Source organism: Panulirus ornatus, chromosome 8 (assembly GCF_036320965.1).
Source record: "Panulirus ornatus isolate Po-2019 chromosome 8, ASM3632096v1, whole genome shotgun sequence".
Lineage (NCBI taxonomy): Eukaryota > Metazoa > Arthropoda > Malacostraca > Decapoda > Palinuridae > Panulirus > Panulirus ornatus.
In genome coordinates this window covers 21,389,266-21,411,226 of record NC_092231.1, presented here as the reverse complement: position 1 = coordinate 21,411,226, position 21,961 = coordinate 21,389,266, and the positions used below count along the sequence as shown (strand labels likewise).

The 21,961-nt window shown below is 41.0% G+C and overlaps 1 protein-coding gene across 5 annotated transcripts in view; it reads left to right on the top strand.

The window, feature by feature from the left end:
• The window catches only part of LOC139749868 (phosphatidylinositol-3,5-bisphosphate 3-phosphatase MTMR3), a 357,317-nt gene that overhangs the window by 157,903 nt on the left and 177,453 nt on the right, over positions 1–21,961 (top strand). For all 5 annotated transcript variants that reach the window (XM_071664222.1, XM_071664224.1, XM_071664220.1 and 2 more), the window contains exons 3-5: positions 824–1,086; positions 8,285–8,492; positions 18,603–18,781. In XM_071664222.1, coding sequence (XP_071520323.1) covers positions 824–1,086; positions 8,285–8,492; positions 18,603–18,781 — 650 coding nt within the window. The remainder of the gene's footprint in view (positions 1–823; positions 1,087–8,284; positions 8,493–18,602; positions 18,782–21,961) is intronic.

Here is a 21,961-nt window from a genome sequence, read left to right as displayed (position 1 = left end):
CACAACAGAATAAAACAAAGATCCTCCCAGTACAATCGTACCTGAATATACTCTGCACTTTGTTCTGTGCAGTAGCAATAGACCCCTCCCAGTCAAATCTCTTCATGACTAACCATAAGAATACAAAGTACTAAATAACAAATAGCCCTACTTACTCTTTACTGCTAGTTCAGTATTGCAACAATAGTATATGCATGTACAATAACCTACACAGCACAGTCATGTAAATAATTCAGTAGGATAATTCTGTTGTACTGTAACCTGTCTTTTGAAGGGAGGAGGTGGCAGCAACTGCATAGTGGATAAATGGATAGGAGTGGTGATTGATTAACTTTCCTGGAGAGAGAAATTCTGTCTAATTGCTAAATTAGCTTTGCCATGCTTATGGACTGCCCCATTAGAATGATTAAGTGAGGGATTTATGTACAATATTTGCCATATGAATGTAGCTTCTCTTTCTGATGACACAGTTACACTCTTTGATGAATTACTGTTTTCTATGATTCTTTTATTATGGCTGCGTTGTTAGATTGCTAGTTACATCTGTGGACAAGATATGGAGTCATACATTAGCTAGAAATTTAAAACATCCACCAAAATCTTTGGCAGTCAAATGGCTTACAATAGCCATTATAGTTGACTAGTGTACAGGGATGTCACAAGTTAAGCGGTGCTCATAAACTGGACACGCACAGATCTGGCCTCTATTCTTCCATTACTTTGATAAGGATGCTGTCAAATGCATATATATATATATAATTCAAGTTTTACAGTGGTTATGTCATTCATTGTTAATGTAACATTTGAAAATTTATCGTTGCAGGTTTTGGCTGCTCAGGATTCGTACCCTAAGCAGATCTGTCAGTTTGATGAGCCATCTTTATCCATCCCTTTTATTCCACTTAGTGGGGAATATGCACAGTTTGTGGGACGCACATCAGATGGACTCATTGCACTCTCCAACTATCGGATCTTTCTACAGCAACGTGATGCAACCTACCATGTTCCTTTGGGGGTTATTGAGACCATTGAATGCAGGGAGATTTTCTTCCTTTTCCTCCTGTGTAAAGACACAAAATCGTACAAGTGAGTATAAGGACTTTTCAGATCTTTATTTTATATATTCTCCACACTTGTAAATGAAAAGAGAGATAATTACCACTAAGATGAATTAATGAAATATAAATGACTGATGAATTTGTTGGGCATTCAGTGATAAAGTTTTATGAACTTAATGGATCCTTGGCACATTTTTTGTCTGCCTGCTTCCTCAGAAATAAATCTTGCATATTCTCATTCTTTGCCAAGTGTATCATAATACAGCATGGACTTTCACGCTTTATAAAAATTCACGTATTTAAACTCGCACACAGTAGTTAATTATCAAGAGAGACATATGTCTATTCATGGTATAGCTTACCTGTATCTGCAAAATGCTTCCACAAGCCAAGCATTTCTGTGGCATCTTTATATGATATAGTCCTATCCCAAATAATTTCTCCTGCTGCATCTTTTCTCTTCTTTTGCAGTGTACCTTTCTTTGCAGCTTTTGAGACATATAATGTATTCCTGATAGTCCTACATACCCATACTGTCAATAGAAACTTTCATCCAAGTGCCATTCTAATGATATCATTACACTGCGACTCCTCCTTACGTCCTCTCTCTTCTCTTTACATTTTCCCAATTCCAATTATACTGCAGAAGTCTTTCTTTTTTACTTTTTTTTTTTTTTTACGTATCCAGTCTTACATAGACTGGTTTTACATCCATATAGATGTTCTAGTTGAGTGAAACAAAGCTAAAGGGAGAAGGGGGAGAATGGCTTTGGAATGTCTTGTAGTAAAGTCCAGGGAATGAGTAGCACTTCTGCTGGGGGAGTTGTGTGAACGTGAGGATGTAGAAGTGGATTATGGGCGGTTGGTGATTATAATTACTTATGCACCTGGTCATGGCAAGAATAATGAAGAGAGGCAAGTGTTTTGGGAGTAGCTGAGTGAATTTAGTGAGCAGTTTGGATGTGAGGGATTGGGTATTAGTGATGGATGATTTGATTGCAAAAGTGAGCTGTGTGGCAGTTGTGGGTATAGCTGGGGGGTATGGGATATTCTGAAGTATGAATAGAAAAGTTGAACTGCTTGAGGAGATGTATGCTGAAAAAGGACTAGTGATTGGAAATGCTTGATTTAGAAAGAGGGACATACATAAGTATACATGGAGTAAGAAAGATGGTAAGTGAGCATTATTGGATTACGTACTTATTGTTAGGCATGCCAAAGATACTCTTGGATGTGAATGTGTTGAATAGGGCTGCTGGTAGGATGTCTAATCATCTGATGGGGATGTGGGTGAATATTTGTAGAGGAATTCAGAAACGAGGAATTGATATTGGTGAGAAAATGATAGTTAAGTGAGTGAGCTTGGAATGGAGACTTGCATGAAGACATACCAGGAGAGAATGTGTGTAGAATGTTAGAATGTGAGAGTAAATGAAGCTAGGGGAGTTGGTGAGGAGTGTAAGATATTTAGGGAAGTTGTGCTGGTATGTGCAAGAGAAGTTTGTGGCATGTGGGAGGAGGGTAGGTGAGAGAGGTGAGGTTAGTTGTTGGTGGGATGAAGAAGTAAGGGTGCTAATGAAAGAGAAAGAGAGGTGTATGGGTAGTACTTACAGGGAAGGGGTGCAAATGACTGAGAAATGTACAAGAGAAAGCAGCAAAAGCAAGAGGAACGTGCAGGGACTGAAAGAGGGCAAATGAGAGTTGGGGTTAGCAAGTATTAGAAAACTTGGGGAGAATCAGATGATGTTCTAGAAGGAGGTTAATAGTATGAGGAATATAAGAGACCAAATAGAAACATTGATAAAGGGATAAATGGTAACTGGCAGTGATGAGCTGAAGAGAGGAGTGATTACTTTGAAGGATTATTGAGTATATTCAATGTTTGGATGGCATTTGTAATATGTTTAGGTAAGGGAGGCATAAAAAGTTGGGGTAATGGCAAGTGGTTTTGTGAAAAGAGAAGAGGTAGTGAAAGCTTTGCTTTGGTGAAATGTGCCAGGGCAGCTGGAGTAAAGGGTATTGCAGTTTGATTTCTGAAGAAAGAAGGTGACTCCATTGTTAGTTGATTGGATAGTATTTTTTACTGTATGTAATTATCTATTTGTAATGTATGAGGAGGGATTTTAGCACACAAGGGGCCCTATCACTTGAACACTCTCTGCTGTTGTACAACCTCTTGAATTTATTCTGTCTGCATTAGCCATCTCCTCAGTCACTCTCCTATTCATCCTCCCCTCTTATACTATAATTATTTTGTTTGAAAGTTTCTTAATTTCATGTCATTACAGGCTGACATTTCTTTACATCTCTCAAACAAATGTCAGTCTCTTTTGAAAGTAAAAAGGTTGTACTTGGGTTTCTCAGTCTTCTCCCTTCCAAGATGGGTACATTTAAAGCTTCAATCCTTTCCCTATAGTTTAAACCTCTTAATTTTGGTTAACAGATTTGTTTCTTTTCTCTAGACCTTCTCTGTAAGGTCTTTTTGCTTCCGTAGGTGTGGTGATCAAACAGGAGAAGCCTCGTCTAGTTATATTTATTTTATATTTATTATACTTAATCGCTGTTTCCCACGTCAGCGAGGTTGCACAAGGAAACAGACAAAGAATGGCCCAACCACTCATATACTCTCACACACACACACACACACACATATGTATATTTATATTTATTTATTATACTTTGTCGATGTCTCCCGTGTTAGCAAGGTAGTGCAAGGATACAGATGAAAGAATGGCCCAACCCAGCCACATACACATGTATATACATACACGTCCACACACAGCACATATACATACCTATACATCTCAACGTATACATATTATTATTTTTTATTATACTTTGTCGCTGTCTCCCGCGTTTGCGAGGTAGCGCAAGGAAACAGATGAAAGAAATGGCCCAACCCCCCCCCCCCCCCATACACATGTATATACATACGTCCACACACGCAAATATACATACCTACACAGCTTTCCATGGTTTACCCCAGACGCTTCACATGCCCTGCTTCAATCCACTGACAGCACGTCAACCCCGGTATACCACATCGCTCCAATTCACTCTATTCCTTGCCCTCCTTTCACCCTCCTGCATGTTCAGGCCCCGATCACACAAAATCTTTTTCACTCCATCTTTCCACCTCCAATTTGGTCTCCCTCTTCTCCTTGTTCCCTCCACCTCCGACACATATATCCTCTTGGTCAATCTTTCCTCACTCATCCTCTCCATGTGCCCAAACCACTTCAAAACACCCTCTTCTGCTCTCTCAACCACGCTCTTTTTATTTCCACACATCTCTCTTACCCTTACGTTACTCACTCGATCAAACCACCTCACACCACACATTGTCCTCAAACATCTCATTTCCAGCACATCCATCCTCCTGCGCACAACTCTATCCGTAGCCCACGCCTCGCAACCATACAACATTGTTGGAACCACTATTCCTTCAAACATACCCATTTTTGCTTTCCGAGATAATGTTCTCGACTTCCACACATTCTTCAAGGCCCCCAGGATTTTCGCCCCCTCCCCCACCCTATGATCCACTTCCGCTTCCATGGTTCCATCCGCTGCCAGATCCACTCCCAGATATCTAAAACACTTCACTTCCTCCAGTTTTTCTCCATTCAAACTCACCTCCCAATTGACTTGACCCTCAACCCTACTGTACCTAATAACCTTGCTCTTATTCACATTTACTCTTAACTTTCTTCTTCCACATACTTTTCCAAACTCAGTCACCAGCTTCTGCAGTTTCTCACATGAATCAGCCACCAGCGCTGTATCATCAGCGAACAACAACTGACTCACTTCCCAAGCTCTCTCATCCCCAACAGACTTCATACTTGCCCCTCTTTCCAAAACTCTTGCATTTACCTCCCTAACAACCCCATCCATAAACAAATTAAACAACCATGGAGACATCACACACCCCTGCCGCAAACCTACATTCACTGAGAACCAATCACTTTCCTCTCTTCCTACACGTACACATGCCTTACATCCTCGATAAAAACTTTTCACTGCTTCTAACAACTTTCCTCCCACAGCATATATTCTTAATACCTTCCACAGAGCATCTCTATCAACTCTATCATATGCCTTCTCCAGATCCATAAATGCTACATACAAATCCATTTGCTTTTCTAAGTATTTCTCACATACATTCTTCAAAGCAAACACCTGATCCACACATCCTCTACCACTTCTGAAACCACACTGCTCTTCCCCAATCTGATGCTCTGTACATGCCTTCACCCTCTCAATCAATACCCTCCCATATAATTTACCAGGAATACTCAACAAACTTATACCTCTGTAATTTGAGCACTCACTCTTATCCCCTTTGCCTTTGTACAATGGCACTATGCACGCATTCCGCCAATCCTCAGGCACCTCACCATGAGTCATACATACATTAAATAACCTTACCAACCAGTCAACAATACAGTCACCCCCTTTTTTAATAAATTCCACTGCAATACCATCCAAACCTGCTGCCTTGCCGGCTTTCATCTTCCGCAAAGCTTTCACTACCTCTTCTCTGTTTACCAAATCATTTTCCCTAACCCTCTCACTTTGCACACCACCTCGACCAAAACACCCTATATCTGCCACTCTATCATCAAACACATTCAACAAACCTTCAAAATACTCACTCCATCTCCTTCTCACATCACCACTACTTGTTATCACCTCCCCACTTGCGCCCTTCACCGAAGTTCCCATTTGCTCCCTTGTCTTACGCACTTTATTTACCTCCTTCCAGAACATCTTTTTATTCTCCCTAAAATTTAATGATACTCTCTCACCCCAACTCTCATTTGCCCTTTTTTTCACCTCTTGCACCTTTCTCTTGACCTCCTGTCTCTTTCTTTTATACATCTCCCACTCAATTTCATTTTTTCCCTGCAAAAATCGTCCAAATGCCTCTCTCTTCTCTTTCACTAATACTCTTACTTCTTCATCCCACCACTCACTACCCTTTCTAATCAACCCACCTCCCACTCTTCTCATGCCACAAGCATCTTTTGCGCAATCCATCACTGATTCCCTAAATACATCCCATTCCTCCTCCACTCCCCTTACTTCCATTGTTCTCACCTTTTTCCATTCTGTACTCAGTCTCTCCTGGTACTTCCTCACACAGGTCTCCTTCTCAAGCTCACTTACTCTCACCACCCTCTTCACCCCAACATTCACTCTTCTTTTCTGAAAACCCATACAAATCTTCACCTTAGCCTCCACAAGATAATGATCAGACATCCCTCCAGTTGCACCTCTCAGCACATTAACATCCAAAAGTCTCTTTCGCACAGCTATCAATTAACACATAATCCAATAACACTCTCTGCCCATCTGTCCTGCTTACATACGTATACTTATGTATATCTCTCTTTTTTAACCAGATATTCCCAATCACTAGTCCCTTTTCAGCACACAAATCTTCAAGCATTTCCCCATTTCCATTTACAACACTGAACACCCCATGTACACCAATTATTCCCTCAACTGCCACATTACTCACCTTTACATTCAAATCACCCATCACTATAACCCGGTCCACTGCATCTAAACTACTAGCACACTCACTCAGCTGCTCCCAAAGCACTTGCCTCTCATGATATTTTCTCATGCCCAGGTGCATATGCACCAATAATCACCCATCTCTCTCAATCCACTTTCAGTTTTACCCATATCAATCTAGAGTTAACTTTCTTACACTCTATCATATACTCCCGCCACTCCTGTTTCAGGAGTAGTGCTACTCCTTCCTTTGCTCTTGTCTTCTCCCCCACCCCTGACTTTACTCCCAAAACATTCCCAAACCACTCTTCTCCTTTACCCTTGAACTTCATTTCACTTTGAGCCAAAACATGCTGGTTCCTTTCCTCAAACATACCCCCCGCTCCCATCCCCTTTAGTCGCCTTTTACGACACGTGAGGAATGTGTGGAAAGTATTCTTTCTCCCCTAATATATATGTAAAATATAAAATAAATGATGAAAAATAAAGAACAAAATTGTATTGAAGAGATACAGATTAATAACCTTCTAAAGCAGGGTTTGTTTGATCTTTATTTATCCACTTTAACTTCTTTTAATTCTTTGTGAAAACATTTTGCTCGGGCCATTATAATGGAACGATCAAGTGGAAACATTTCACTGAGATGCTGCTTGATCCATTCAAGCAACACATTGTCCACATCTACACTCCCTGATGGGTGTAAAGTTTTTTTGGTTGTCTGTTAATTTGGGCTCGTCACTGTCACCGTAGAATTTAAGTATTTGTTCCCTCTGTTTCTTGCTATCATAGATAGTAGATATACCAATACCATACTCCTCACTCAAATCCCTTGCTGAAACACCTTTATCGAGTCTCTTCAGTAACTCGACTTTCTTTGATATACTAAGTGCAATATGTTTCCATTTTGGATGTCTACTAACAAGTTGCTTTTCTGCTTGCCTTTTAGACTTGGTATTGAATAGAAATGATAACTTGGGACAAATAATCACAAACTTGTAGAGAGGGACAAGTGTTCACTCCACGCCAAATCAAAACACAGCAGCTGAGCAATGGACTACTACAAAGCCCACCACATTCAAAACTTGCTTGTTTAAGGAATATCTGGATTTCTGGAACTTAATGTTTTCAGGAATCCAGATAAGTGGCTTGGTACCTGTACCTCTATAATTTGAACATACACCCTTTTCCCTCTTAGCTTTTATTTATGATGGCATTATACAGGCGTACTGTCATTCCTCAGGCACATCACCAATTCATCTACTGTACCATCCACTCCTGCTACCGTGCTACATTTCATATTGTGCAAGGCTTTCCCCACCTATTGTTTCACCAAACTACTTGCTGTGTCTTTTTCACTCTTCATGCCTCATGACCCAAACACCCGACATCTACCATATTTCATACATATTTCAACTGTCATTCAGAGTACTCTTTCTGTCTCCTCCTCACCTTATTTTTGCTTGTTACCACCTTCCCATTTCCCCCATTCACTGATTTGCTGAGTTGCTCTCGTTTTTATTACACTATTAACCTTTCCAAAAAAAAAACACAAGAAAGATAATGCATAAAAAACTGTCTCTTGGATTTCTGTCTTTTCCATAATTCTGATCTTCAGATTTTTATTGTGTACTTGTACTATAAAGAGCTTTGCTTAGGAGAAAGTGTAAATAGTTTTGATAACCAATGTTTGTTTTCTTTAGGTGTACATTTGCAACCAACGAGCAGTGTGCTGAGTGGCAGAGACGATTAACCAAGGCTTTAACACTTCCTCAACGTTTAGAGAATGTTTTTGCCTTTGCCTTCTACATGTGGAGTATGGAGGAAGCTCGGGACCTGTACAGTGCACTTGTGGAGCCAGACAGCATGCAGTCATATGCTGTGCGAGCAGATAAAATGTTTGATGAGGAGGTAGGGTATTTGACCTGTGTTGGCATTATTGTGTTGTAGTATGAACCTATTCCCAGTTAAGCTGTTTCCCATCAACAGTATTTTGTATTTAGCATTTTTTTCTCAAAAAATATTAGTTGTGACATGACTATAGCAAACCTGCCGTGCTACGTTCTCTTGATAAAAGAATGGGAAAAAATTAAAGTAAAATTAGAATAGTGCTGCTAAACAGCTGCTAGAATTTCCTGTGCATTCAACCTTCCTGCTCGGGCCATGCACATATCATGGGTTGCACCAGAATTAAGTGAGCTGAGTTACAGGGAAAGGTTAGAGGCCATAGATTTTGACCATCTTGGAAGAGAGAAGGTTGAGGGGTGACAAGATCACTACCTGTAAGTTTTTGAAATTGATTAAATCTATAGACGGAGTACAGTTCTTTGAGAGATGTAAGGATAGAATAACAAAGGGACATAACATGAAATTAAACAAGAAACTTAAGAAAAATGGGAAGAGTACTTTTTTAGTGTAATGATATTAGATGAATGGAGTGAAATGACCAATGACATAGTTGATGCAGATAGCGTACATAAATTTAAGATGTTTTATGATAGTAGACAATGCTCAAGGGATGGGGCCCAGTGAGTGTAAAACTCCTTCCCCATACATTATGCAAAGGTAATATTTATTTATATTTATTATACTTAATTACTGTTTCCTGCATCAGCAAGGTAGCTCCAGGAAACAGACTGAGAATGGCCCATCCTGTGTGGTGGGGTGGTGACAGGAATGGATGAAGGCAGCATGTATGAATATGTGCATGTGCATGTTTGTATATGTCTGTGTATGTATATGTATGTATATATGCATGTGTTGGCATTTATGTATATGCATGTGTATGTGGGTGGGTTGGGCCATTCCCCTTCTGTTTCCTTGCGTTACCTCACTGATGCGGGAGACGGTGATTAAGTATAATGAATGAATAATAGAGTGTGTATGTATGTGCCTGTGTATGTATATGTATGTATACATTGATATGTATATGTATGTATGTGTGCGTATATGGTCGTTTATGTATAAATTGTTACGAATGTTACGAAGTCAATACTTATTCGAGCAAGGTCGCCAGTAACATATATATGTTACAAATACAATACTGATCCTTGTCTTCGCAAGGACGTTAGATTTGTTATGTTACACAACACAGGATAACACTATCTTAATTAAACAAACACCAACATCAGAATTACTTTCATTTACATTAACACTGAACATGAGTTAACATTGAACATGAGTTAACATTGAACATGAGTTAACACTGAACATGAGTTAACATTGAACATGAGCTAACACTGAACATGAGTTAACATTGAACATGAGTTCACATTGAACATGAGTTAACACTAAACATGAGTTAACATTCCAGATAAGATTTCAAGCCAGGAGATATCTTTCCTTTGTGACAATTTGTACAATAACATTACACTTAGTCAGACCTGATGTGACACAGTAAACATTGTTACACATAGCTAAACCTGACGTGACACGGTAAACATTATCGTTACACTTAGCTAAACCTGACGTGACACGGTAAACATTATCGTTACACTTAGCTAAACGTGATGTGACACAGTAAACATCTTACAAACTGGGGCAGCAGTGGCTACTGGGTTCGAGACAGGGAAAGCTTACATTACCTTGCTGGGCTCGGAACTGCTGAAGGAATCGACTCCCAGATGATCGTCTGTGCATTTTAACTGAAGGACCAGCAAGGCAGGAACAGCTAGCCACGCTTCGACCCGCCACCTATTGCTACGATAGGTCAGAATGACACAATTGCCCTTGATAGGTCAAAAGACTGATTGTCACGCCCTCATCTTGACGTAATTGGCTGAAGGAGGCCTAAGGTCCAGCCCACATCTTGCATAGAGGCTCCACCTTCTCACCTTCTCTTGTCCTGCCAGTGACACACTGTATGGGGGCCGTAGGCTGACCCCAACTTGACCTGGTGCCTCGGATGGAAGGTCGGAGTGTCGAGGGGGACTGGATTGATGGCCCGGCGTGGCCATCTGGTTTCCCTCTCGAAGGTATGAGGAAGACATCAGACCTAATGGTTCGGTTAGGGAAGTGAAATCCGAGCTGATAGCGAAGGGAAGGCCTTGGCCCTCGACCTAACATGGAATAGCACTTACACTATACACAAAGACACACACATACATATACACGAACATATGGGCACACACACACGTGTTCGTAACAATATATATATGTGTATATGAGTGGTTGGGCCAGTCTTCGTCTGTTTCCTTGAGCTACCTCGCTGACGCAGGAAGCAGCAGTTAAGTATATTAAGTATAAAATGCACATACACAGACATATACATATATACACATGTACGTATTTATTCTTGCTTGCCTTCATCCATTCCTGTTGCTACCTTGCCCTACAGAAAATAGCATTGCTACTCCCCCTTCACTGAGGTAACACCAGGAAAACGGACAAAAAAGGCCACTTTCTTGTACACTCGGTCTCTAGCTGTTATGTGTAATGTAATGTACAGATACATTGTGATATAACCTGAAACAGGTGCTAAGAAAGTTTGTGACAGGATAGAGTGCATTGAGACAACATTAAATTCCATGTAATTAGGTGGCTAGGGACCTTAAACCAAAGAATTAGGTAGTTGGGGACCTTAACCCAAAAATATATGAACTCCTACTCAAAACAGCATATAAACAGTGGAAGTAGTACTAAAAACATCAGTAATTATTGGTTCATTCATTAGATAAAAACTTACAGAAGAGAACGGTGTATAAGAGATAAATAGAAGATATAGTTGTATAGGGAATAGATAGAAAATATAGTCGAGGACTTTGGGAGTGCATTGATGAATAAGCCAAAAACTAAGTTTTGAGATTGTTGCAACTAGACTCATTGGTTGTTGTAACTCCTTAGATATCTATCCAGTTTTGGTGAACAGGTATAAAAAATGCAGATTTTTGCATAGTGTAAGGCTATAAGACAAACTGAAAAATATGGGCTGTATCACTGGTACTTTGAGGGGTTGTTTATACCCCCTCACCCTACAGCCTGTCATAAATGAACATTTAGGATCAGTATAAGCACAGTAATAGAGATTATGACACTCACCTTCCCAGAAACTAACGCTAACGTGGGAGACAGCAACAAAGTATAATAAATAAATATTTTCTCACATACATTCTTCAAACACGTGATCCACACATCCTCTATCACTTCTGAAACCACACAGCTCTTCCCCAATCTGATGCTCTGTGCATGCCTTCACTCTCTCAATCAATACCCTCCCATATAATTTCTCAGGAATACTCAACAAACTTATACCTCTGTGATTTGAACACTCACCTTTATCACCTTTGCCTTTGTACAATGGCACCATGCATGCATTCTGCCAATCCTCAGACACTTCACCATGAGCCATACATACATTGAATATCCTTACCAACCAGGCAACACAGTCACCTCCTTTTTTAATAAATTCCACTGCAATACCATCCAAACCCGCCGCCTTGCCGGTTTTCATCTTCCGCAAAGCTTTCACTCCCTCTTCTCTGTTTACCAAATCATTCTCCCGAACCCTCTCACCTCACACACCAACTCGACCTAAACACCTTATATCTGCCACTCTATCATCTGACACATTCAACAAACCTTCAAAATACTCACTCCATCTCCTCACATCACCACTACTTGTTATTACCTCCCCATTAGCCCCCTTCACCGATGTTCCCATTTGTTCTCTTTTCTTACCCACTTTATTTACCTTTTTCCAAAACATCTTTTTATTCTCCCTAAAATATAATGACTCTCACCCCAACTCTTATTTGCCCTCTTTTTCACCTCTTGCACCTTTCTCTTGACCTCTTGCCTCTTTCTTTTATACATCTCCCAGTCATTTGCATTATTTCCCTGCAAAAATCATCCAAATGTCTCTCTCTTCTCTTTCACTAACAATCTTAATATTTCATCCCACCATTCACTATCCTTTCTAATCTGTCCACCTCCCACTCTTCTCATGCCACAAGCATCTTTTGCGCAAGCCATCACTGCTTCCCCAAATACATCCCCATTCCTCCCCACTCCTCATACGTCCTTTGCTCCCACCTCTTTCCATTCTGCACTCAGTCTCTCATGGTACTCCCTCACGCAAGTCTCCTTCCCAAGTTTACTTACTCTCACCACTCTCTTCACCCCAACATTCTCTCTTCTTTTCTGAAAGCCTCTACAAATCTTCACCTTCGCTTCCACAATATAATGATCAGACATCCCTCCAGTTGCACCTCTCAGCACATAAACATCCAAAAGTCTCTCTTTCATGCACCTATCAATTAACACGTAATCCATTAATGCTCTCTGGCCATCTCTCATACTACTTACAAACGTATACTTATGTATATCTCTCTTTTTGAACCAGGTATTCCCAATCACCAGTCCTTTTTCAGCACATAAATCTACAAGCTCTTCACCATTTCCATTTACAACACTGAACACCCCATGTACACCAATTTTTTCCTCAACTGCCACATTACTCGCCTTTGCATTCAAATCGCCCATCATTATAACCCAGTCTCGTGCATCAAAACTGCTAACACACTCAGCTGCTCCCAAAATACTTGCCTCTCATGATCTTTCTTCTCATGCCCAGGTGCATATGCACCAATAATCACCCATCTCTCTCCATCCACTTTCAGTTTTACCCATATCAATCTAGGTTACTTTGTCACACTCTATCACATACTCATACAACTCCTGTTTGAGGAGTAGTGCTACTCCTTCCTTTGCTCTTGTCCTCTCACCAACCCCTGACTTTACTCCCAAAACATTCCCAAACACTCTTCCCCTTTGCCCTTGAGCTTTATTTCACTCAGAGCCAAAACATCCAGGTTCCCTTCCTCAAACTTACTATTTCTCCTTTTTTGTCATCTTGGTTAAATCCACACACATTTAGACAGCCCAACATGAGCCTTCGAGGAGGATGAGCACTCCCTGTGTGACTCTTTCTTCTGTTACCCCTTTTAGAAAGTTGAAATACAAAGAGGGAAGGGTTTCTAGCACCCCGCTCCTGTCCCCTTTAGTCACCTTCTACGACGTGTGGGGAATGCGTGTGAAGTATACTTTGAAAAATAGATGGATTTTTATGTAGCATTTATGGATCTGGAGAAAACATATGATAGGGTTGATAGAGATGCTTTGTGGAAGGTATTAAGAGTATATGGTGTGGGAGGTAAGTTTCTAGAAGCAGTTAAAAGTTTTTATCGAGGATGTAAGGCGTGTGTACGAGTAGGAAGAGAGGAAAGTGATTGGTTCCCAGTGAATGTTGGTTTGTGGTAGGTGTGCGTGATGTCTCCATGGCTGTTTAATTTGTTGATGGGATGGTTAGGGAGGTGAATGCAAGGTTTTGGAAAGAGGGGCAAGTATGAAGTCTGTTGTGGATGAGAGGGCTTGGGAAGTGAGTCAGTTTTTGTTCACTAATGATACTGCACTGGTGGCTGATTCGGGTGAGAAACTGCAGAAGTTGGTGACTGAGTTTGGTAAAGCGTGTGAAAGAAGAAAGCTTTGAGTAAATGTGAATAAGAGCAAGGATATTAGGTACAGTAGGGTTGAGGGGCAAGCTAATTGGGAGGTAATTTTGAATGGAGAAAAACTGGAGGAAGTGGAGTGTTTTAGATATTTGGGAGTGGATTTAGCAGCGGATGGAACCATGGAAGCAGAAGTGAGTCAGGGTGGGGGAGGGGCAAAGGTTCTGGGAGTGTTGAAGAATGTGTGGAAGGTGAGAACGTTATCTCGGAGAGCAAAAATGGGTATGTTTGAAGGAATAGTAATTCCAACAGTGTTATATGGTTTTGAGGCATGGGCTATAGATAGGGTTGTGCAAAGGAGGGTGGATGTGTTGGAAATTAATAGTTTAAGGGCAGTATGTGTTGTGAGGTGGTTTGATCAAGTGAGTAATGGAAGGGTAAGAGAAATGTGTTGTAATAAAAAGAGTGTGGTTGAGAGAGAAGAGGGTGTGTTGAAATGGTTTGGTCACATGGAGAGAATGAGTGAAGAAAGATTGACAAAGAGGATATATGTGTCAGAGGTGGAGGGAACGAGTAGAAGTGGGAGACCAACTGGAGGTGGGAGGATGGAGTGAAAAAGATTTTGAGCCATTGGTTCCTGAACATAAAGGAGGATGAAAAGCGTGCAAGGAATAGAGTGAATTGGAACGGTGTTTTATACCAGGGTGGATGTGCTGTCAACGGCTTGAATCAGGGCATGTAAACATCTGGGGTAAACTATGGAAAGTTTTGTGGGGCCTGGATGTGGAAGGGGAGCTGTGGTTTGGGTGCATTACACTTGACAGCTAGAGACTGAGTGTGAACGAATGTGGCCTTTGTTGTCTTTTCTTAGCGCTGCCTTGTGCGTGCAGGGGGAGGGGGTGCCATTTCATGTGTGGCATGGTAGCAACAGGAATGGATGAAGGCAGCAAGTATGAATATGTACATGTATATATATGTGTGTGGATGTAACCAAGATGTGAAAAAAGGAGAGATAGGTAGTATGTTTGAGGAAAGGAACCTGGATGTTTTGGCTCTGAGTGAAACGAAGCTCAAGGGTAAAGGGGAAGAGTGGTTTGGCAATGTTTTGGGAGTAAAGTCAGGGGTTAGTGAGAGGACAAGAGCAAGGGAAGGAGTAGCAGTACTCCTGAAACAGGAGTTGTGGGAGTATGTGATAGAATGTAAGAAAGTGAATTCTCGATTAATATGGGTAAAACTGAAAGTTGATGGAGAGAGATGGGTGATTATTGGTGCATATGCACCTGGGCATGAGAAGAAAGATCATGAGAGGCAAGTGTTTTGGGAGCAGCTGAATGAGCGTGTTAGTGGTTTTGATGCACGAGACCGGGTTATAGTGATGGGTGATTTGAATGCAAAGGTGAGTAATGTGGCAGTTGAGGGAATAATTGGTATACATGGGGTGTTCAGTGTTGTAAATGGAAATGGTGAAGAGCTTGTAGATTTATGTGCTGAAAAAGGACTGGTGATTGGGAATACCTGGTTTAAAAAGCGAGATATACATAAGTATATGTATGTAAGTAGGAGAGATGGCCAGAGAGCGTAATTGGATTACGTGTTAATTGACAGGCGCGCGAAAGAGAAACTTTTGGATGTTAATATGCTGAGAGGTGCAACTGGAGGGATGTCTGATCATTATCTTGTGGAGGCGAAGGTGAAGATTTGTATGGGTTTTCAGAAAAGAAGAGTGAATGTTGGGGTGAAGAGGGTGGTGAGAGTAAGTGAGCTTGGGAAGGAGACGTGCGAGGAAGTACCAGGAGAGACTGAGTACAGAATGGAAAAAGGTGAGAACAATGGAAGTAAGGGGAGTGGGGGAGGAATGGGATGTATTTAGGGAATCAGTGATGGATTGTGCAAAAGATGCTGGTGGCATGAGAAGAGTGGGAGGTGGGTTGATTAGAAAGGGTAGTGAGTGGTGGGATGAAGAAGTAAGATTATTAGTGAAAGAGAAGAGAGAGGCATTTGGACGATTTTTGCAGGGAAAAAATGCAATTGAGTGGGAGATGTATAAAAGAGAGAGACAGGAGGTCAAGAGAAAGGTGCAAGAGGTGAAAAATAGGGCAAATGAGAGTTGGGGTGAGAGAGTATCATTAAATTTTAGGGAGAATAAAAAGATGTTCTGGAAGGAGGTAAATAAAGTGCGTAAGACAAGGGAGCAAATGGGAACTTCAGTGAAGGGCGCAAATGGGGAGGTGATAACAAGTAGTGGTGATGTGAGAAAGAGATGGAGTGAGTATTTTGAAGGTTTGTTGAATGTGTTTGATGATAGAGTGGCAGATATAAGGTTTTTTGGTCGAGGTGGTGTGCAAAGTGAGAGGGTTAGGGAAAATGATTTGGTAAACAGAGAAGAGGTAGTAAAAGCTTTGCGGAAGATGAAAGCCGGCAAGGCAGCAGTTTTGGATGGTATTGCAGTGGAATTTATTAAAAAAGGGGGTGACTGTATTGTTGACTGGTTGGTAAGGTTATTTAATGTATGTATGACTCATGGTGAGGTGCCTGAGGATTGGCAGAATGCGTGCATAGTGCCATTGTACAAAGGCAAAGGGGATAAGAGTGAGTGCTCAAATTACAGAGGTATAAGTATGTTGAGTATTCCTGGTGAATTATATGGGAGGGTATTGATTGAGAGGGTGAAGGCATGTACAGAGCATCAGATTGGGGAAGAGCAGTATGGTTTCAGAAGTGGTGGAGGATGTGTGGATCAGGTGTTTGCTTTGAAGAATGTATGTGAGAAATACTTAGAAAAGCAAATGTATTAGTATGTAGCATTTATGGATCTGGAGAAGGCATATGATAGAGTTGATAGAGATGCTCTGTGGAAGGTATTAAGAATATATGGTGTGGGAGGCAAGTTGTTAGAAGCAGTGAAAAGTTTTTATCGAGGATGTAAGGCATGTGAAGAGAGGAAAGTGATTGGTTCTCAGTGAATGTAGGTTTGCAGGCAGGGGTGTGTGATGTCTCCATGGTTGTTTAATTTGTTTATGGATGGGGTTGTTAGGGAGGTGAATGCAAGAGTTTTGGAAAGAGGGGCAAGTATGAAGTCTGTTGTGGATGAGAGAGCTTGGGAAGTGAGTCAGTTGTTGTTCGCTGATGATACAGCGCTGGTGGCTGATTCATGTGAGAAACTGCAGAAGCTGGTGACTGAGTTTGGTAAAGTGTGTGAAAGAAGAAAGTTAAGAGTAAATGTGAATAAGAGCAAGGTTATTAGGTACAGTAGGGTTGAGGGTCAAGTCAATTGGGAGGTAAGTTTGAATGGAGAAAAACTGGAGGAAGTAAAGTGCTTTAGATATCTGGGAGTGGATCTGGCAGCGGATGGAACCATGGAAGCGGAAGTGAATCATAGGGTTGGGGAAGGGGCGAAAATCCTGGAAGCCTTGAAGAATGTGTGGAAGTCGAGAACATTATCTTGGAGAGCAAAAATGGGTATGTTTGAAGGAATAGTGGTTCCAACAATGTTGTATGGTTGCGAGGCATGGGCTATGGATAGAGTTGTGCGCAGGAGGGTGGATGTGCTGGAAATGAGATGTTTGAGGACAATGTGTGGTGTGAGGTGGTTTGATCGAGTAAGTAACGTAAGGGTAAGAGAGATGTGTGGGAATAAAAAGAGCATGGTTGATAGAGCAGAAGAGGGTGTTTTGAAATGGTTTGGGCACATGGAGAGAATGAGTGAGGAAAGATTGACCAAGAGGATATATGTGTGGGAGGTTGAGGGAACGAGGAGAAGTGGGAGACCAAATTGGAGGTGGAAAGATGGAGTGAAAAAGATTCTGTGTGATCGGGGCCTGAACATGCAGGAGGGTGAAAGGAGGGCAAGGAATAGAGTGAATTGGATTGATGTGGTATACCAGGGTTGACGTGCTGTCAGTGGATTGAATCAGGGCATGTGAAGCGTCTGGGGTAAACCATGGAAAGCTGTGTAGGTATGTATATTTGCGTGTGTGGACGTGTATGTATATACATGTGTATGGGGGTGGGTTGGGCCATTTCTTTCATCTGTTTCCTTGCGCTACCTCGCAAACGCGGGAGACAGCAACAAAGCAAAAAAAAAAAAAAAAAAAAAAATGTCTGTATGTTATGTATGTATATGTTGACATGTATAGGTCTGTATATGTGGGCGTTTATGTATATACATGTGTTTGTGGGTGGGTTGGGCCATTCTTTCGTCTGTATCCTTGTGCTAACTCGCTAATGCAGGTGACGGTGACTAAGTATAGTTAATAGATACAAATAGTATAAAACACACTTTCTTCAGAGCGCCTTTGATTTTTCTTGTCTGCTTCTTTGATGGTCAAGCAACATTGATGCTGGCCTTTGAAGTAGAGGCACATTTTGTTTCATTAATCTTGTGTAGCTCTCCTTGTTGACCACTTCATCATCACACTAAAACTAGATTTCCCTGATCTGCATTTCAGGTCTTGGGGGCAAACTTCTTAATCACAGATTATCTGCAGTTCATAAATGTATGGTTTTGCTGAACTTTTATATGATGGTATTTACAGCTGCTGTTTTGCCTTCTCATGAAACTAGTTTTGTCTTTCAGGTCAGGCGTCTTGGTTTTGACTTAGGAGGAGCCTGGCGCATCTCTCTAGCAAATAGTGATTATCAGTTATGTTCCACTTATCCAAGAAAGCTGGTTGTACCAGCATCCATCAATGACAACATCCTTGAGTCAGTTGCCCGTTTTAGGTCAGCAAGGAGGATACCAGCAGTTGTTTGGAGGTGAGACTGAGATATGCATTTTAGTTTTTTTAAGTACTCACTAAAATAGCAGAATATGAATATTAAAGGGAAAAAATTCGTTTAAGACTTGAATAGTAGGAAAGATTTGGAAATCCCATCACTATGCATAAACTTTTCATAATGAAAATATTGGCATGCAAAAGTAAATGAAAATATAAAAAGTGTACAGATTAATTATCCTTACCAGCATACACTAGGTTGAGACCAAATATACCATAATTACTAGATCTTATCATCTCACATACTAGCAGGTATATTGAGAATATTGTTTATAATGTAGAAGTAAGAAACAGTGATCTTGTAATGTTTAAGTTTCAGTGTGTGGTAAGTAAGGAAATGAAAAGAGGACCTGTTAGGTAAGAGCTTAAGATAATCCTGGAAGCTAGTCTCTGCAAAAGAAAAATAGAAAATGTGATTAATCATGTAAGACAAGGCTTTCAGGCTTTCATGCATCAGGTTTTATTTGTGGAACAAATCCTATTACACACCCCTCACACATATATCCTCTTGGTTAATCTTTCCTCACTCATTCTCTCCATATGTCCAGACCGTTTCAACACACCCTCTTCTCTGTCAACCATGTTCTTTTTATTATCACACATCTCTTTTACCCTTTCATTTCTTACTCGATCAAACCACATCACACCACATATTGTCTTCAGACGTTTCATTTCCAACACATCCACCCTCTGCTGTACAACCCTATCCATAACCCATGCCTCACAATCATATGATATTTTTGGAACTACTTTTCCTTCAAACATACCCATTTTTGCTCTCTGAGATAACATTCTCTATTTCCACATTCTTCATTGCTCCCAGAGCCTTTGCCCCCACCCCCACCCTATGACTCATTTACTCTTCCATGGTTCCATTCACTGCGAAGGCCACTCCCAGATATCTAAAACACTTCACTTCCTCCAATTTTTCCCCAGTCAAACTCGCATCCCATCTGACTTGGACCTCAACCCTGCTGAGCCTAATAACCTTGCTCTTATTCACATTTACTCCGAACTTTCTCACATCCTTCCAAACTCAGTTGCCAACTTTGCAGTTTCTCGCTTGAATCAGCCACCAGTTCTGTATCATTGGCGAACAACAACTGACTCTTTTCCCAGGCTCTGTCATCCCCAGTAAACTGCATACTTGCCCCCTCTCCAAAACTCTTGCATTACTTCTTTATCCCCTCCATCCATAAACAAATTAAACAACCATGGGTACATCACGCACCCCTCCTGCAGACCGACCTTCACTGGGAGCCAGTCACTCTCCTCTCTTTCAACTTGTCCACATGCCTTACACCCTTGATATATACTCACTGCTTCTAGCAGTTTACCTCCCACTCCTTATACTCTTAAGACCTTCCACATAGCATCTTTATTACCCCCATCATATGCCTTCTCCAGATCCATAAATGCTACATACAACTCCATGTGTTTTTCTAGGTATTTCTCACATACTTTCTTCAAAGCAAACACCTGATCCACACATCCTGTACCATTTCTGAAACCACACTGCTTTTCCCCAGTCTGATGCTTTGTACATGCCTTCACCCCCTCAATCTGTACCATCCAATACAGTTTTCCAGGAATACTTTACAAACTTATGCCTCTGTAGTTTGAACATTTGCCTTTGTCCCCTTTGCCTTTGTACAGTAGCACTGTACATGCATACCGCCAGTCCTCAGGCACTTCACCATGATCCATACATACATTGAATATCCTTACCAACCAATCAACAACACAGTCACTCCCTTTCTTGATAAATTCAACTGCAGTACCATCTGCAAGGCATTCACCACCTCTTCTCTCTTCACCAAATCACTCCCCAAGTCTCTCACTTTGCACACCACCCCAACCAAAATACCTTACATCTGCCACTTTATCATCAAACACTTTCAACAAACCTTCAAAATACTCCATCTCCTCATTTCATCACTACTGTTATCATCAGGCAGATTCAACAAACCTTCAGAATACTCTGTCTCCTCACTTCATCTCTACCTGTTATCACTTTCCCCTTTGCCCTGTTCATTGATGCCTCCATTTGTTCTCTTGTCTTATGCATGTTATTTACCTCCTTCCAAAACATCTTTTTACCCTCTCTGAAATATAATGATACTCCCTCACCCTAACTCCCATTTGCCCTCTTTTCAGCCTTGCATCTTCCTCTTGACCTTCTGCCACTTTCTCATGTATGTCTCCCATTTATTTGCCCTCCTTACGTGCACTTATCATCCAAATGCCTCTCTTTTCTTTTTGCTAACAACTTTACTTCTTCATCCCTCCTCTCACTATCCTTTCCAATCTGCCTCCCTCCCACCTTTCTCATGCCACATGCATCTCTTGCACATAACATCACTGCTTCCCTAAATACATTCCATTCTTAGTCTAATCCCCTCACATCATTTGCTCTCACCTTTTGCCATTCTATACTGAATCTCTCCTGGTACTTCCTCACACAAGTTTCCTTTCCAAGCTCACTTCCTCTCACCACTCTCTTATCCCTGACATTCTCTTTTATTTTTGCAAGCCTCTAGAAATCTTCACCTTTGCCTCCACAAGATAGTGATCAGACACTCCACCAGCCGCCCCTCTCAGCACATTAGCATCCAAAAGTCTCTCTTTTATACGCCTATCAATTTACTCATAATCTAATAATGCCCTGTGACCATGTTTCCTACTCGCATACATATACTTGTGTATATATCTCTTTTTTTTTTTTTTACCAGGTATTTCCAGTTGCAAGTCTTTTTTTTTTTTTTTCAGCTTACACAAGTCCACAGGCTCTTCACCATTTCCTTTCACAACACTGAATATCCCATGTTCTCCTATTATACCCTCAACTGCCACATTACTCACCTGCGAATCGCCCATCTGTAATACCTGATCTCGTGCACCAAAACTGCTGACACTCTCTTATCAACTCTGTAAACACTTGCCTTTCAAGATCTTTCTTCTCATGACCACTTGCATTAGCACCAATAATCACCCATATATATTTATTTTATTTATTAGACTTGATCACCGTTTCCTGGTCAGCGAGGTAGTGTCGGGAAACACACAAAGAAAGACCTATCCACTCATATACACACATATATACATACACACCCATACATGTATATACATACATACCAACATATACACATATTTTCCAATT